The 17,038-nt window shown below is 42.7% G+C and overlaps 4 protein-coding genes across 9 annotated transcripts in view; 3 read left to right on the top strand and 1 right to left on the bottom strand.

Annotated features, from left to right (window-relative positions):
- Nucleotides 1–176: 176 nt before the first annotated feature.
- On the top strand, nucleotides 177–3,411 carry nme5 (NME/NM23 family member 5). 3 transcript variants are annotated; one of them, XM_015943900.3, is made up of 5 exons: nucleotides 177–523; nucleotides 2,335–2,531; nucleotides 2,824–2,924; nucleotides 3,009–3,127; nucleotides 3,237–3,411. In XM_015943900.3, the coding sequence occupies exons 1-5, from the start codon at nucleotides 389–391 to the stop codon at nucleotides 3,312–3,314; spliced, it is 630 nt and encodes a 209-aa protein (XP_015799386.1). In that variant the 5' UTR covers nucleotides 177–388; the 3' UTR covers nucleotides 3,315–3,411. The 3 variants fall into 3 exon arrangements, with proteins under 3 accessions (XP_015799386.1, XP_015799379.1, XP_054594965.1); XM_015943893.3 differs by having other exon boundaries at nucleotides 2,332–2,531; XM_054738990.2 differs by having other exon boundaries at nucleotides 2,332–2,531; nucleotides 3,009–3,146.
- A 424-nt stretch (nucleotides 3,412–3,835) lies between these two features.
- hnrnpaba (heterogeneous nuclear ribonucleoprotein A/Ba) lies at nucleotides 3,836–7,482 on the top strand. Its single transcript, XM_015943869.3, has 9 exons — nucleotides 3,836–3,969; nucleotides 4,422–4,639; nucleotides 5,049–5,217; nucleotides 5,296–5,454; nucleotides 5,530–5,661; nucleotides 5,753–5,843; nucleotides 5,967–6,122; nucleotides 6,234–6,319; nucleotides 6,766–7,482. Exons 2-8 carry the CDS (start codon nucleotides 4,437–4,439, stop codon nucleotides 6,302–6,304), a joined length of 981 nt encoding a protein of 326 aa, XP_015799355.1. The 5' UTR covers nucleotides 3,836–3,969; nucleotides 4,422–4,436; the 3' UTR covers nucleotides 6,305–6,319; nucleotides 6,766–7,482.
- Nucleotides 7,483–7,766: 284 nt separating this feature from the next.
- The window catches only part of phykpl (5-phosphohydroxy-L-lysine phospho-lyase), an 11,551-nt gene continuing 2,279 nt past the window's right edge, over nucleotides 7,767–17,038 (bottom strand). Inside the window, exons 1-14 of one of the 4 annotated variants that reach the window (XM_054738985.2) lie at nucleotides 11,353–11,371; nucleotides 11,167–11,260; nucleotides 10,935–11,053; nucleotides 10,677–10,836; nucleotides 10,535–10,609; nucleotides 10,376–10,463; nucleotides 10,184–10,300; nucleotides 10,020–10,102; nucleotides 9,717–9,942; nucleotides 9,482–9,636; nucleotides 8,931–9,020; nucleotides 8,725–8,858; nucleotides 8,572–8,611; nucleotides 8,034–8,304 (exon numbers count right to left, since the gene is read on the bottom strand). In XM_054738985.2, coding sequence (XP_054594960.2) covers nucleotides 8,259–8,304; nucleotides 8,572–8,611; nucleotides 8,725–8,858; nucleotides 8,931–9,020; nucleotides 9,482–9,636; nucleotides 9,717–9,942; nucleotides 10,020–10,102; nucleotides 10,184–10,300; nucleotides 10,376–10,463; nucleotides 10,535–10,609; nucleotides 10,677–10,836; nucleotides 10,935–11,053; nucleotides 11,167–11,225 — 1,392 coding nt within the window. In that variant the 5' untranslated portion in view covers nucleotides 11,226–11,260; nucleotides 11,353–11,371 and the 3' untranslated portion in view covers nucleotides 8,034–8,258. Of the gene's footprint in view, nucleotides 8,305–8,566; nucleotides 8,612–8,724; nucleotides 8,859–8,930; nucleotides 9,021–9,481; nucleotides 9,637–9,716; nucleotides 9,943–10,019; nucleotides 10,103–10,183; nucleotides 10,301–10,375; nucleotides 10,464–10,534; nucleotides 10,610–10,676; nucleotides 10,837–10,934; nucleotides 11,054–11,166; nucleotides 11,372–17,038 lie in introns of those variants that run through there. The other 3 variants (XM_015943831.3, XM_015943828.3, XM_015943840.3) reach the window with 3 other exon arrangements.
- LOC107375373 (family with sequence similarity 53 member C) lies at nucleotides 13,642–16,408 on the top strand. Its single transcript, XM_054738988.2, has 4 exons — nucleotides 13,642–13,788; nucleotides 13,873–13,933; nucleotides 14,008–14,837; nucleotides 16,025–16,408. Exons 1-4 carry the CDS (start codon nucleotides 13,711–13,713, stop codon nucleotides 16,271–16,273), a joined length of 1,218 nt encoding a protein of 405 aa, XP_054594963.2. The 5' UTR covers nucleotides 13,642–13,710; the 3' UTR covers nucleotides 16,274–16,408.

The raw sequence follows: 17,038 nt of genomic DNA, 5'->3' as shown, positions 1-17,038 counted from the left end.
GTTTTTATTAAGTGAAATGGGATTTAAAGTCTGAAACATTTCTATTTTTTAACACTGTTCAAATAACTGCTTGTACATTAAATCTTGGCTGCTAATCTGAAATGGAATACAGAATTAAAATTACACAAAAAAAAAACCATGGGACAACCGGTCATTAAAATTTTGATTTAACTGGTGGTTTTCTAAATCTGGGGCTTGTAATTTGGAAAGTTCAACTGACGTTTGCAATTCGCATGGATTGTCCTACTTCAGACGCCGTAATTGTATCCTAGCAACTAGTCGACAGAACGAGCCCAGAGTGCTGCTCCAGGTTGGAGTTCCTTGTTTAGTTTACTGCTACATAGTCAAGTTTTGCGTGAGCCGTATTTCGTGGCCATTTAGCGTTCAGATGAAGATGGATCGTAAAAGGCCATATCACCGTGTCATCGTAGAGAAAACGCTGGCCGTCATTAAGCCAGACGCGTTTCAGCTGGCAGATGAGATTGAGAATGTTATCGTCAAATCTGGCTTCAGTATACTTCAGGTGAGTGGAAGTCACCTACTTTCTAGAGGCGCGTTTTCAATATTTGTGGAAGGAAGATATTTTTATTAAAATAGATTTATTTAGATGCCCGATAAACGCTGATTTCCATTGATCATCCTACGATCTGGTTTCAAATATTACGCTTCATGGCTTCAAAAGGTGACCGCTTTTTGAGGCCGTGTGGCTCTTACGTAGTTTTTTCAGTAGAGGGCAGTAACGGGCTGTAATTTTACTGGAAACCCTATTAAGACACCTTTTAAACGTTTAAAGGTGAATGTCTGCATGGTGTTTCTGTACATCTTTTTTCTTTCTTTTTTTTTTTTTTTTTTTTTTTTTTACTAATTGCACTTCAAAGATACTTATTGCTGTTAACTGAAACATGTCAACCATTTGATCTAGGAATGTGTGGATGTTAAATACTACAGATTACTTATATTTTTTGACTGAAATTTCACATTCACTCTTGACCATGACCTGTCAGTAATTTGCATAGACAAGTTAGTGGAAGACCTAAAACAGTGAACTGTAATGTGTGCAGCTACACACCAAATAATATACATGGGGGTGGAAGACACCCTCCTCTACCTGCAGCACTGGGTATATGTCGATGGTGCTGGCTCACCTCAAAATGCAAAAAAGCAATCTCAAGTGCTTTTAACACCATACAGCCGTGTCTACTGCAGCAGAAGATGAGGGGTGCAGGAGTGGTTGAACATCTGACTGCATGGACCATCAACTATCACCAACTGGCTACAGTACGTGAGGCTGCACAACTATATGTCTGATGTGTTTGTGTGCAGTACTGGAGCTCCACAGGGTATGGTGCTCTCACCCTTTCTATTCACCTTCTATACCTTGGACTTCAGCTACAAAACCAGCAACTGTCACCTCCAGAAGTTCTCAGATGACTCAACCACTGTCGGCTGTGTGTCTGAGGGGAATGACCTGGAGTACAGGTCAGTCACAATGGACTTTGTGGACCGGTGTGAATGTAACCACCTTCGTTGGGGTGCAGGCAGCTCTGACCAAGACTGGAAGCTCGCTTCTGGGCTGCCAACTAGTTTCAGTTGAGGAGACATGTGAATGGAGGATGGTGGGCAAAAGGACCTCCCATTTTGGAAAACCCCTCCCACCTATTGCATTCCACTGTGGAGGCCATGGACAGCTCCTTCAGAGGCAGACTGAGACATTCAAGATGTAAAACAGAAAGCTGCTGTAGGTTATTCATCCCCTCAGCAGTAAGAGTGTAAAACTCCTGAGATCAACTGGTACTGGCATTATCCTGTTACACAATAACATCTGTGCAATATTTAGTATGAGTTCAATACTTGTGCAATACCTGATGTACATCAGCATGTCTGTGTCCCTTGTGCTGCATAGTTCTGGAATCCAAGTTTTTCTTTTTTTATTTGTGGTTTTTAGTTGTTGAAGCTAACAATAATACCTTTGTGTATTTACCTGTGATCTTCTTCTTCTTCCTTTTCTAAGCATATGCGCCGCTGCTGTAGAAAGTTAATTTCCCCATAGTGGGATTAATAAAGTGTATTCTATTCTAAAACATTGTTACAGTTTACAATTGAAATTACTGCTCCCCTTGGTTCTATTTTTGTCAGATATTGCAGTACTGTACAGAACTGCTTTAGACAGATTCATGAAAAGTTGAAGTATAATGTCTGTGAGAGCTTCACAGTGTCACTTGTCCATTTAAACAAATCTGAGCTGTCTGAACTAGCTTAATATTTTTGAAGTTATATTCTATTTTCCACCACAGTGGTTCACTCACTCCACTGCTCTGTTTTCTGTGGCAGAAGAGAAGGCTGCAGCTGAGTCCAGAGCAATGCCACGACTTCTACGCAGACCAGACACTCATGTTCCCCAGTTTGACGGCCTTCATGAGCTCTGGTCCCATTGTTGCCTTGATGCTGGCTCGTGACAATGCTATCGCCCACTGGAAGTCCCTTATAGGGCCTGCCAATGCTACCAAAGCCAGAGAAACCCACCCAGAATGGTAAATCGCAGATATTTCTGCCAGTAGAAAAAAAGCATTTATGTAGTAAAATCAATGTTTGTCTTTTTACAAAGACTCAGGATTTAAATGTCCTCTTGAGGCAGGTTTCTACTTACATCCCAATTTATTAAGACATACCGACAATTTTTGCATACCGTTTCCCCTGATATATTTCTTTTGTACCTACAAAACCCACTGCCATTTTTCCGAATATTATGTGCTCACCTTGAGTTCATTTGTGAATGTGCTACTGGTCTGAGCTGTAAATCTTTAGTTTCTATTCTGCCTTTAGCCTCAGAGCAAAATATGGAACGTCTGAGCTGAAAAATGCCCTCCACGGCAGCGACTCGTGTGACGAAGCTGAGAGGGAGATCAAATTCATGTTCCCAAACTGTATGTTCCTCTCTCACCCATGCGATTATTCTTAAAGGTAATTACTATTGACTGTGATCTATCCCTTATCCTCTCTTTCTGTAGCTATAGCTGAACATGTTCCTTCAAGATGTGAAACAGAAGAATACATGAACCAGTATGTAAATCCAGCCCTGCTGAAGGGACTCACTGAACTCTGCAAGGAAAAGCCTCTGAACCCCTGTGTAAGGACTGATGCTCAGTGTGAGGAAAGATATTAAATATTATTCATCTGCTGTTGAAGGGGTTATTGTTAACATGTTGATTTCTGTCCTGCATATTTGTATTCAACAGATCTGGCTAGCTGACTGGCTTCTGAAAAACAATCCAAACCAGCCTCAGATATGCGACAAGGACACTGTGGAAGACTGATGGAGAAACAAGGAGGGAAGTCGGTTCAGTGGTTTTGCTTTTGACAAACTCTTCAGTCTGTTGGTGTACAATAATAAACAGGATTTTCAGCAGTTGACATGTTTTATTTTTCTGTTATATAATAATTATCTCAGGCCTTATTCTCCAATGAGTTCATCTTGCATCATTGATTAAATCAGTGAAAAATGTCCCATCAAATAATTGAATGCAAGAGGTTACGTGGTTAAAACAGACACCATGTTCGTTAAACACTGTTTTGGCCATTTTATTCATCAAAACAGATTGTGCTGCTGCTCTGGAGTAAACCCCACCGGAGTCTGAGTGAAAAGCAATAATTGTGGGTCAAAGCTGACAGTTTGTAGGATTTATTTTTTTGATCGACAGCGTGGCTATCTCCACCGAATACACAAGTTTTAGCAGCTGAAAAAAGGTTCATCGAGTTCCTTCCTGTGTTCTGAAGGCGTGAACGACTTGGACGAAAGAGACATTGACGCATTGTGATTGGGTGATGCTGCGATTGACAGCTTGCCTTAACCAATCACGTTGCCTCTTGGCAGAACTGTCTCCCCCACCCTACCGGTGCTGAAAAACCAACCACGAGTTGGCGTCGTGTGGGAGAATCCATCTTGAAGAGAGCTCTCTGGTTGTGCGACCAGTAAGTACTGTTATATTTTTATAGCTTGATCGTGTTTTAGAAGACTGACGCTTAGACAGTCCGGTATTGTGTTGCCCCTCCATATTTGTTCAGGTCAACGTTGAACAAATGTGTTAACCGCGTCACGAGGCCACATTTCGTGCCGTTACGGCCTCTTGTCTGTAGCTTACGTAACTGCGAATTTTAGTTGCATAGTCCAGCCTTGGTTTATCTGTGTGACACAGAGGGCAACAGCGTTGCTAATCGCTGCCCTTCAGCAGAAGTGTACGATAGATTGCGTCTAGTTAACGGGTTTTGTGAGGAAGCGGCCAAGTACTGCTACGTGCGTACGCGGCTTCGCCGGCCAAAATGGTGGGGTACGCACGCAGTGGCACCACGTCAGTGGCGAGGCTTTGTGGAAACACCGGCGCTTATTGTGCAAAAAACTAGGTAATTCTTCTGTGTGGTTTTAGGTGCATTAGTGAAAAATGTCTGAGGCGGAGCAACAGTACATGGAAACATCGGAGAACGGCCATGAAGTCGACGATGATTTTAACGGAGCCGGCCACACTGACGAGGGGGACGATGGCGGCGCCGAGCTTGACTGCGGACAAGGTGCGGGGACTGACTCGCAAAATGGAGGCTCCGATGGCGGCCAAATCGACGCCAGCAAAGGTGAAGAAGATGCCGGGTGAGTTTTGCACGTCTTAAGTTGTGTTTGTATGAAGTGGGCAACAATAAAACGTGATCTTGTTTTACAAATGTCTCTTTGTTCAGCCGGCCTTTTGTTGGCGCCATGTGCAGAGTGGAGGGGGATGGGCGTTTCGGAGGGAATGGCATCCAACAGCACTGACTTATCTGCAGAATCCACACATAAATGGGCATTTTACTCGTTTATAACGTCATAGATTTTTCTAATCATATTTATGAAGTAGCTCAAGGCTATAACACCATAAGGTGCCCCCTCCCCCACGCGCCACTAGGTCAACAGATGTGTTGGGAACACTGTGTACATCATGTATACTGACGCCCCCTCCGCTTCTGCACCCTTCCCCTCTGCCACCCTGTATGACTAAATGTGCACTTGCTTCTGTGTTTAGGAAAATGTTTGTTGGTGGCCTCAGCTGGGACACCAGTAAGAAGGATCTCAAAGATTACTTCTCAAAATTTGGTGAAGTGACCGACTGCACCATCAAGATGGACCAGCAGACCGGCCGATCAAGAGGCTTTGGTTTTATTCTCTTTAAAGATTCGGCTAGTGTAGATAAGGTCAGTAGGAAGGCAGTGATGTTGCGTGTATATTTCTCCAAGGCGGGGTGATTAAAAATGGCCTTTTCTTGTCTGCAGGTTCTTGAACAGAAGGAGCACCGGTTAGATGGTCGACAGATTGACCCCAAAAGAGCCATGGCCATGAAGAAGGAACCAGTAAAGAAAATCTTTGTAGGAGGGCTGAACCCCGACACTTCTAAGGAAGTCATTGAGGAATACTTTGGGACCTTTGGAGAGGTGCTTAATCAGTTTTTCTAATAATTAAGGACTTTTGTTTTTACCATTTTAATCATTGGCGCTCCTCTTTTGTAGATTGAGTCCATTGAACTTCCACAAGATCCAAAGACTGAGAAGAGGAGAGGATTTGTATTTATTACATATAAAGATGAGGCTACTGTGAAGAAGGTCATGGAGAAGAAGTACCACACCGTTGGTGGCAGCAAGGTGAGGAAAGCATACCTTTTTGCATGCCAGATATGAGCGTTGGTCATGTGAAATGTGGAAAAGTAATCTGTGCTAATGTGTGGTGTTGCAGTGTGAAATCAAAATTGCCCAGCCCAAAGAGGTCTACATGCAGCAGCAGTATGGAACCCGTGGATATGGAGGACGTGGCCGGGGACGTGGAGGTAAGAACCTCATTTGCTTTTCTGGTGCGCTAAATTGCCCCCACCCCCAAGTTTGAACTTAAACATGTGACTGCTTCTTGTGCAACTGAGAGTTGTGACAATGGCCTCACCTGCTGTTTCTAGGGCAGGGCCAGAACTGGAATCAAGGCTACAACAACTACTGGAACCAGGGATACAACCAGGGCTATGGATATGGACAGCAAGGCTATGGATACGGTGGCTATGGCAACTATGACTACTCTGCTGGTTATTACGGCTATGGGGGTGGCTACGACTACAGTAAGCGATAAGTGCCCCCAGGGAAAGACAAAGAATGAGAGAAACTTTATTTTTCTTGGTCCTCTCTTGTTGTACAGAAGAACTCAGTCCCTTTTTTCTCTTGTCCTCCAGACCAGGGCAATACAAGCTATGGGAAAACTCCAAGACGTGGAGGCCACCAGAGTAGCTACAAGCCATACTGATCACACGTAGTGCAGGTATGCATTCTTGCATCATCCGTGGTAGTATGAGAACGTAGCTGTAACCATTAGTGCCTTTTGACCCCAAGATCTCATTCTACTCTAAATCCATTCAAGCATTGTGGTGGGGTTAGAGTAGGCCGTGATGTGGGAGTCATTGATCATTAAAGATGGATTCATTCCACCTGTCTGCCATCTTGAGATGCATCTCTACAAAGACTACTTGATCAGTAAGGGTTGGTGGTGGTTTAAAAAAAAAAAAAAGGACCGTTTGACCTTTTAACCAGGGTGCTAGGTGTCACAGCTAGCGGTCGTGTCCCCTCCGCCTTCCCTCCTCCCCAAAAAAAATGTCTGTCCATTCACTGACCTGTCAAACCCATTCATGCACCTGTCTGTCTTTGTGTAACTGCATGCCACCTTCGGCTTATTCTCAGTAACATAAAGCACCATGTTTTTCTCTTAAGGTCTAAAGTAAATAAGAAAAAGAGATCCATGGTCTGACCACAGCGAACATGGACTCTGGCTTTTCCTTTGGAGTTGGCAGAAATTTGGACTCATGCTCCATTTGTACAGATCAAGTGAGGAACTGGGGAAGCAAATGTCACTTTTCCACTTTTTATTTTATATTGTCTTGTGTCCATGTCCATTTCCAGTGATGGAAGTGTTATTTTTACTGTACTTTTTGGTACCTTTTTTGAATCTAATGTATTGTATGGTTGTATTTTTACATGTCTACTGGATTTTTGGACGAGGAGGAGCTAGAGCTTTTAAAGCTCACAAATAAAACGTTATTGGTTTTGTTACTTTTTTTTTTTTTTTTTTTGGTTTTCTAGATTTAGTTATTTTCTGAAATGTCAAGTGTTGGACATGACATGGCTTCAGGTGTGGGGTGAGGTAAAGAAAAGAGATCTAAACAAATTCTTTGTATGTCAAGTGAGTTTTGCTGATGGCCTTGTAGATGAAGACATCATGCTGTTTTCCCCCTTTTTGTTTTGTGTCTTTTGGCTTTTAGAGGAAGTTCTTTTCCTATCATGTCTGCAATTTTTAAGTGGCTTTACTAGTGTTAATGAACTGAACGCAAGCCTGTTAATGTAAGAAGATTCTCCCTCGGTCACTGATAACTCATTCCTCTAGTGTCTTGGGCAAATTGGTAGAAATAAAAATTTGGTTTATATTACAAATTGCGCTTTTTGTTATTATTTGTAAAGTTAAAGTTACATGTTCTGTACTGTTAAATGGCTTGCTTGTTTTGTCTCACGTAATGCTAACACTTCTTCGGAGGCCTTTTTGAGGAGCTGTGGGTGAGGGCGTCTCTACTCCCAGGAGAACTTGGCTGAGTGTTTGTACCCACCCCACTAACTGTAACAACTGCATATTTGAGCATTTTTGTGAATGTGTCCGAGGTTTAAAGAAGGTGCTCTGGTAAGTTCTAGGAGTTGCAGCTGTAGGTAAGAGAAAGGCGACATCATGTTTACATATGCTTTTAGATTTAATCGATTTGCAGAAAATGTACACGGGATCATTTACATCATCTCACAAGGTTCCTCCTCAAGTCTTGAAACGTGTAAAGTATCAGATCTTGATGCGTTATCAGGATAAACAAGACCTTTAATTTCCATATGGACTTGTAAAAATAAGGGGAGCAGAGCTTTTGAATGAAATGGAAAGCTACTCCCAACGGCAGCTCTGTGATGTGTGTGTGTAACTGCTTGGATCACTGTTAGTATTATAACTTCTAAAACAGTTTTTAATGGGGCATTAAAGGAAACCTTGTTGAATACTAGGTTTGTACCCTGTGACTATGAAAAACTTAACTAGAACATGTATTTGAAGCTGCAGGAGTAAAACCCTGACTGGTGTTTTTGTATTGGTGTGAAAGATTAGCTGGGAAAGATGTGAGTGGTGGAGTTGAATCGAGGTTTCAGAACAAGTTTCATCTCCATGTCAATATTGTGCTTTAGCTGCTCTCAGGTGAGGTCATCTTATGAGTTGGCACCAAACACCTGTAGGGAAGAGAGACGACGCTGCTGTAAAAACATCTCCATTACTATGATTTCCACTACATTTAATGCTTTGAGTCTTGCAGCAGAACTGAACATTTACAGCGTTCTGTCCTGAGTGGAAGAAAATAAAACATGTTCTGCAAAATAATCAAACTGTTTGAACTACCACAGCTTCAGGTATTTCTTCTACCTCTGAACTTGATGAATGTGATCATCTGACAATGTCTGATGCAATTAAAGGTTTTCTACAGGTTTAACAAACCTTACATGTCTTCATTTTCCAGTTTTAGGCCACTGGTCTTGATCTCTGAAAGCAATTTTATATATTCACTGCTCAAAATGTGCGCCATTTCAACATCATTTGCACGTACGTGGTGTCATGTTTGAGACCAGCTTAAAGACTGAGAACGTGTAACTTACCCGTGAGGATGCAGTCGATGCACCGTACAACCAGTTCTGCGTTTTCCACACTAAAGCACATGGGAGGTTTAAACTTCAAGACGTTTTCCCAGGGGCCATCCGTACTCACACAGATCCTATCATCCTCCTTTAACCTAACAGAGATCACAGGGAGATAAAAGCCACTGCAGTAGAGTCCAGTGGTGACTTGAAGTCTGACCTTATACCTCTTCACCACCCAGGCGGCTGTTTTAGGGGCAGGAGTCCTTTCTTCTCTGTCGGTTACCAGCTCAAGGCCCACAAACAGACCGATGCCTCTAGAAAGTCAGGGGATGAGGAATTAAACATTTTTGACTGATAAATATTGCAACTACCATGATAAAAGTTTTAAGCTCATCAGATCTCAGTTTTTGTACCGTTTATATAATTACGTCCTCTGGCTTTGGAGTAGTTCTGAAATCTATTTTCAGAATAACTTGACGAACATTTTTCATGCAATCATTTAATAGTGGATTAGAAAAGGAAAACACACAGAGGGCCATAACCAGATGCTTTCATACTTAATTTGTTAATATTTTTATTTTGAGGTGGCGTTTTGCAAATGTTTCCAAGGAATGAATAAAATGTACTCTCACAAAAAATCCATGCTCTCTAGATTCTGTAGTGAGCTGCTTAAGAACTTCTGAAAAGGTCTTTTGAAGCCGAGTAACAAGAAAATATTTTTAGAACACCACCACAGGCATTCATGATGAGACATCAGAGAGCAGTAGAACCTTACCTGACATCCCCGATTATTTCATGTTTGGCTTGTAGTTTTCTAAGCAGATCCATGAGCCGCGTTCCCACTCGTGTGGCGTTTCCTCTCAGATCCTCCTCTTCTATCACATCAAGAACTGCCAGGCCCACAGCGCAGGATACTGGATTCCCTCCAAACTGGACAGAAAATCATTATTACTATGTTATTAGAACAGGTGAAACATCACAGAGATGTTGGGTTTAAAACTGATGCACACCGTATTGAAGTATTCCACTTGATTAGCAGTGAAAGCCTCAGCAATCCCCACTGTTGTTGCCACACATGCCAGGGGATGCCCGTTACCCATTGGCTTTCCCATGGTCACAATATCTGGACAGAAGCCCTCTCCCTGCAGCTGGAAGCCCCAGAAACAACTCCCTGTGCGTCCAAATCCTGTCTGCACTTCATCTGCCACAAACACTCCGCCAGCAGAGTGCACATACCTGTTGAGAGTACGAGTGAAATATGCCACATCATAGTTAATGTGTCACTGGAACCAGAGAAATAGATCTCTACTCACTCTGCAACTTTAGAGAAATATCCTTCAGGTAGGACGATCTGTCCGCCGACACTTGGCAGGGACTCGGCAAAGAAGGCTGAAATCTAAAGGGAGGAAGTAAAGAGATATCTGAATTGTTTGCAACAGCGGAAAAGACTTGTATGTATCTACAATGAAGCGGATACCTTGCGATCTTTCTTGTGGACTTCCTCTATTAGATCCTTGACAGTATCAGCATATGCTTTCCCTGGAGCTGGATGGTCCTCTCTGTACATACCTCTGTATGTGTCTGGTAAGGGTGCCTGTGAGGATGAAATGGTTGATTAGAGCTAACCAGAAGTCCACTGCTGGCTTGTGTTGGTAGTAGTTTTACACACCACATGAACCCATTCTTTCTGTCCTGCCAGTTTCCGGAACTTGTAGGGACTAATGTCGATGAGGGACTTCAGATGGCCATGGTACGCACTGGTGTAGAAGAACAGCATTATATTTGAAAATCATTTTTGTCATGCGTGGCTTAAGAGTCAGACACTTACTGGTCGAGCACAATGACGTCTTCATGTTGGGTGTACTGCTGAGCCAAGCGTAAGGCAAGGTCATTGGCCTCTGACCTGTAAACAAAGAATAAGTGATCCATGGAATAAGATACCTTAACAGGGTGGTAGGTGAAGTTCTTACCCAGAGTTAACGAAATAGAAGACACCCAGTTTCTCAGGCAAGGTGGCAGCCAGGCGGTTTGCATACAGAACTATGTTGTCATGTAGGAACCGTGTGTTTGTGTTCAGGAGATCCATCTGAGCAGAAGCAGCCTTTGTAATGGCAGGGTGGCAGTGGCCCACTATGAAGAACACATTCAGTCAATCTTCCTACCACAAGGAGACACTATTGCTATGTGCTATACGTGTTGAGGATGCATGCAGAGGTAAAACGTCATACCATGGTGGACGTTGCTGATGCAGTCTAAATAACGTTTGCCATTTTCATCAAACAGGTATTGCCCTCTAGCTCTAGTTATTTTCACTGGGTCTTCTGAATAAAACAACTTACATGACTGGCTGTTGTAAAATAAAATATGAAAAGTTTTGTGTTAGCAGCTACTTGTGCACATGAATCCATTATTTAGAAGAAAGATTTCGGCAAGAAAATGCCTATAAACATTTTACTTTACCCGATTAATTTAAGTCTCATTACGAGAGTTTCTTCTTTCTTGAGTTTTTCTTCTGCCATGACTTCCCGATTCCCGTTTTTATGACACCGCGCACCTAAAGAGAGGAAACGACAAAGACAGAACTGCGTGACAGGAGCAGTTTGAGGAAACTTTTTAGCTAACTAAACCGTTGAGATTAAAACGTACATCACGCATGCGCAAAAATCGGTGCCGTGCGAGTAGTGAGCACATTTTTATTTAAATACTTTTCAAAATCTCTACATTTTTATTTTTACTTATTTTCCTTATAATCAAACTTTTATTACCAACCATTTATTTATGCCCCTTTTGAAATTGGGCTAGTTCTTCGTTTTGGACGGTCTGAATGATGAGCTGTAGAGGGGACAAAGCGTCATAAAAACTATAACATTAATGGCTACAAGCGCATTTAGAGTAAATATTACAGATATTGACGTATTTTTGTTTATTTACTATTGCATGTATTTTAATTTTTCGTGAAATTCTTATTTACAAAACAATAAACCGAAAAGAAGCTCTGAGTTGGTATCGCCCAGAGGATATAAATATTGTGTTAGCGTGGTCTCGCGCACTCGCTGTGCAGTGTTGGTTGCTAAGGAACCATATAAAGCAGGTAATGCATCATGTCAGCTGTAGCATGCTAGCATTCAAGATACTGCGTGTCTAAGCTAGCAGCCATTTCATTCAGAAGCGTATATTTCATTAGCCGTTACTAATGATGGCAACCACCGACTTGCCTCCAGTCAGTTGACATAAAATAAAAAACGACAGTAATTTTTTTTTTTACATACAAGCATATTCTATTATCGGCTAGCAATCGGCTAATGACAATGTCTCATGGGCTGCATCGTGTGACGAAGTTAGCTTTGTCATTTTCTTTATCTAGCTAACGTCGTTATGGGATTTATTGATAATATCAATAATCGGGTTACATCTGCGTTACAGCTGGTGTCACTATAAAATAAATTCTAGCACTCGAACAGAATGTGGATCTGTTTTAAACGGACACACTACGCAATTGCACACAAATAATTACTGTTGCACGTTATACGATATAGAACATTATCTCCCGTAGTATTTTATGTTTGTAATATTTCACTTAGTAATTTTGTATAAGCGTTTTCTACAGATATGGTCTGGTGCTTTGCTTCATTTATAAGAGGTGGTTTAAAATGAGATGATTGTCAACAGCACGCATTTGCTCCCATTCAAGGCCGTTTCTTCAAGATTAGTTTTGGATTTACCTTTTGGTGGTTTGTCTGTGGCTTGTGGAACTAGGCTATCAAGTGTAGCATCGAGTTCCTTTCATGAAGACCAAGGCCCAGGAGGCCACATTTCATGCCAACAGTGCAGCAGCAAAAGTCTCACCAGGCCTTTCTCATAGATCTATTCAATTGGTTTAATAATGTCTAAGGTAGTGCGAAGTGTTAAATTTGGCCCAGTTTGTTACCAGTTTGTTACGACTGAGATTGGTCTATGCACTACATGAACTTTAGTCTTTGCACTTTTAAACACTAGTGCACATGCTGTGTTTTAATACAGCTTGCCTTTTTTAGTTTCAGTTTAAGAAGCTAGGATTTGTTTCTATTCAATTATTTGCAGAGATTGCTCATGTTAGTGAGCCAAAGATAACTGTTAAACAATAATTTAGTTTTATTCTCAGATATTCAACCAAAAGCTGTTTTTTCTCTTGTTTACAGAGAAAGTATCTCAAGAATGTGTCCCAAAATCGGATTCACAAATTGTTTTGTGGCCTACTACCTTCTGGAAAGACCACATCATCTTTTCTTCAGAAACAAGTCCATTGGACCTGTTCACTGTTTCTTTGTCTCCTCTCCTTCACAAAAAATACTATTGACATACTTCCAACCCCTGTCCCATTCATTTTTTTTCACACACTTCCCCCATCCTCTCCCTCTTAGTTTGTCCCTCCCCCCTGCCATTCTCTGCTCTACTCACAAGTCTTGAAGTCATTGGAGTTTATTGGACCCAACTAACATTACTGGCCTTGTATTACCCCACAGGTTTATGCTCGGTACCCAATGGGCTCTGTAATGTCACATTTTTGTTGTTCCCTTTTTAAAATCTATACATGTGATGGAATGTGGAGTGCTTCTTTGTTCTCCTTTATGGCCATGTGTCTCTGTCTTTTTGAATATGAACTTCTGCCTTTCATGTTGGATTGAGACCACACGTAGAACCTGATTAGATTCTCTAAATATACTCTGAGCATTTAAACATTGTGCATATTTTGTATTTCAGAGTCTGTAGGCTTGATTGATCTGTGTAATGGGTTTATATGATACAGCTTAATCCAGTTGCATTTTGCTTAACCAGTTCTAGTTAATCATTGACTATATGATTCTAATCTGTTCCCATGTGTCGTTTAGGTGGTGTAAAGATGATGGCACTGTAAGGAGCCTGGTCAGTCAGGCTGGTCAAGGTGTGTGTGTGTGTGGGGGGGGGGGGGGGGGGGTTATGCCACAATCCTGACTAGCTAGAGGTTCCCCCAGCCTTTGTGTAAACATGGTTACACTCATCACCGAGCAGCTCCGCAAGCAGAGTTTAGAGGAGCCTTATCAGACTTTCTCCTTCAACAATGATGTGAGTTTGATCAACCAAATATTGTCCTTCAAGCTAATTCAGTCACAGGTTTGGATGGTGAAAATGAATCGCTGTTTGTTACAGTCACTACCTGCAGTGGGCTCCAGTCCCACCACCTCGTGGGGTGCTTGTAAAACAAAACCGGGTAAGTCAGAAGAATTAAGAAACTCGTTGATCTTTTCAAACATCTTTCTTATGTTTTTGTCTTTGTGTTTTTAGAGACGAGCTCTGCTACACACTTATCGTCCAAGGTGTATGCTTTGGCTGATGCTTGTGAACCAGACTCCCTATGGCCTCGCTCTTGCTTCGGAGAGCCCCTCCAGAGACCTGAGGTAGCCTTCGCCGACAAGGCTTTCCAAAGTTCACCCCCACCTCCTCCAAAACGCCACTGCCGGTCCCTCTCGGTTCCAGAGGATCTGTCCCAGTGCCGCTCCTCCTGGCACCCGAGTGCATCAAAAGTTTGGACTCCGGTCAAACGTGGCTGCCACAGTAGAGGAGCATCCAGTTCGGGGTCTGGAGCGAGTTCTTTGCCCCTTTGTGGTCCCAGTTCTTCTTTCACTTCCTCTTCTTTACACTCATCATCTAGCCCCAACTTCTTTAGTTTAGCACTGTCTTCAGACTCCGCTTTGTCGTGGGGCTTCCCATGGGACCCCTGTGACACACTCAAAGGAGCTTGCACTTCCTCCTTTGCGACTCCTTCCTCTTGCTCATCTTCACCGGCCCCTCTAGTTTCTCACTCGGTCTTGCAGCGACGCTTCTCCCTTTCTCCCGTACACATTCACAATCCCTCCGTGGCATCCTTGCGTCCGCAGCGCTCACCTACATCAGCTGCCACATATGGCCTTTCTGGCTTGGAGCATCCAGCTTTGTCTCCATCTCCCACATCTGCCTGCAGTACACCATCATCCTCTAGACGTGACCTGCCCCCTGCACTGCCACGATGCCACTCGCAGCCCTGTGACTTGCGCAAACCACGCCTGAAGAGGCGCCATGACCCAGATGTCCTGCCCTGCCCCAGGCCAGGGCTGGACTTCAGCAAAATGACACAGGTGAGCAGAAAGATTCTGGATGCTCCCTAAACAAGTCTGTTTCTTCTTTTTTATATAAATATAACCGTATTGAACATCCCTACAACTATAGTTCATGTGATCAGTAAGTAAACGGGTTTGTCGGACCCGGACCCACTGTTTTTTATGCTCCAGCTAGTCTTTTGAACATTCCCTATGAGTCGCAAATCTAAAGGAAGTAAAGTTAATTTGTATTGATAAAGGAATCTCACAGCCTCTTTGAGCTGCAAAGTTAAAACACTCAACTTCTGTTTAATTTTTCAGTAAGGGGGTTGCATTTCTGACACTTTTCTCATGTTGATAATCACACTGTTTTAAATACACCCGTTTATTTTAGATCAAGTCAAGCTCATGAACAACACAACGTTTCAGACGCACTTTGCTGTGTGCTCTGAGACAGCCCGCGATCAAAGCCGTGACCATCGAGTCACCCAAACGTTAGCTAGCCATCGCGCCTCTAACCTGCCTACACAATCTGTCACTTAGTTAAACCACTTAGTTACGTATTTAATATTTTATTGGAGACCATGCATCACCCATTAAGTGTGATCTCGAGCTTTATTTTAAGACGTCGCACAAACTTTTAACAGGCAAGTACACTCTTAGCTACAACATCAGATGTTAACTCGGCATTTGTAAAACTGACTTTTGCCCTTTTTGTTCATGTTAAACTTGATTATGATAAATGAGCTGCAGTTGTGTAGCACCTTTCAGAGTCAGAGGACTCCAAAGTGCTTTACACACATTCACACTCTGGTGATGATGAGCTACGATGTAGCCATAGCTGGCCTGGGGCGCACTGACAGAGGCGAGGCTGCTGAGCACACAGGCGCCGCCGGTCCCTCTGACCACCACCAGCAGCAGGAAAGGTGGATTAACTGTCTTCCAAGGACACAACAGCAGAATTCTCTGCCCAGAGCCGGCATTGAACCTGCAACTTTCCGATTACTGGACAACCCCCTCTAGGCTACTGCTGCCCCTATTGGGTCAGACTGCTATTTCTTCAGTAGGATTTGCAGCTCTAATTCAGACTTATTGGAAGCTATGGAAGTAATATTGGATTGCCTATTATTTATTTTTCTTTGTTAAAAGATGATGTTTTTTTGTAAGGTTATTTTTCTTACAACAAAGATGCAATTCTCCCATGATACTGTTTTTCTCCCATCTAGATTAATTATGAGAGCCTGTTCTGCAGAGCTGGTGATGTCATGCTGCCCGTGTCATCACACTCAGAGCAGCGTTTGAGCGTCTCCTCTGCTGAAATCCTGGGACGAACCAGCATTGTCCCTCTAAGTGAAAGTGAAGAAGAGGAGGATGAAGAAGTGGAGCAAAGAAAAAGAACTGTGTTGGAAGTTGGGAAAAACATATTTGAAAGGGACTGTACAGATCTGGACTTGAGCCTTATAGAAGAAAACTGACTGCTCTTCGGTGCTTACCGTGTGATTACTGCATTTCTAACCCTGTAAAGCACACCTGTGGGCTTTGCGCAGAGCCCTCGGGAACAATCTGCCCTCATCTGGCACAAGTCCAGGGTTTATCATAAGAGCCCAGCAAGTAGAAGCTCATTTCTAGTTGCATTGCTGTGATTGTAACACCAAGTAGCTCACAAGTCAACAAAATGATCAGTGCCTGCCTGCCTTTTCCGCGTCCCCATAGGGAGATGTGCACGAGCAAATAAGCAAGCTTTCATGTGCACAGATTTTAAATCATTTTATACTAAGTCTTAAGTGGAACTATCCTACACTTGCCTCTCAGTAGTCTTGCATATCGAACAAAACATGAAAGTGAGCATTTACTGAGACATGCTTTGTGCTTACATGATACATGCAAATATTCCATGTTTCACTCTCCAGTGAGAGGCTGCAGTAGGCTGCTGTCGGATCCTGATCTCTTCATCTAAAACTGAATGAGAACTCTTTAAACCTAGCTTGATGTGGAGTCAAACACTGAAGTAGCCTAAAATCTGTAGGTTCTCTCCAGTACACCAAACACAATACATTCCAGGATAAGCCGTAACCCCCGTAGATACATAAACACGCAGCCTGTTTGTGTGGATCAACTCTGTTGTCAGAGGGAAGTTGTGGTTGTAACTGCTAAACTTGTATTTTCTTTTGTCTGCGTGGAACTTCTGTCCTTGTTTTGACGTCAACACACATTGGCCACATTAATACTGATGATACTGT

The sequence above is a fragment of the Nothobranchius furzeri genome, chromosome 1, assembly GCF_043380555.1.
Source record: "Nothobranchius furzeri strain GRZ-AD chromosome 1, NfurGRZ-RIMD1, whole genome shotgun sequence".
Classification (NCBI taxonomy): Eukaryota; Metazoa; Chordata; class Actinopteri; order Cyprinodontiformes; family Nothobranchiidae; genus Nothobranchius; species Nothobranchius furzeri.
This window is presented reverse-complemented; position numbering and strand designations above follow the sequence as displayed.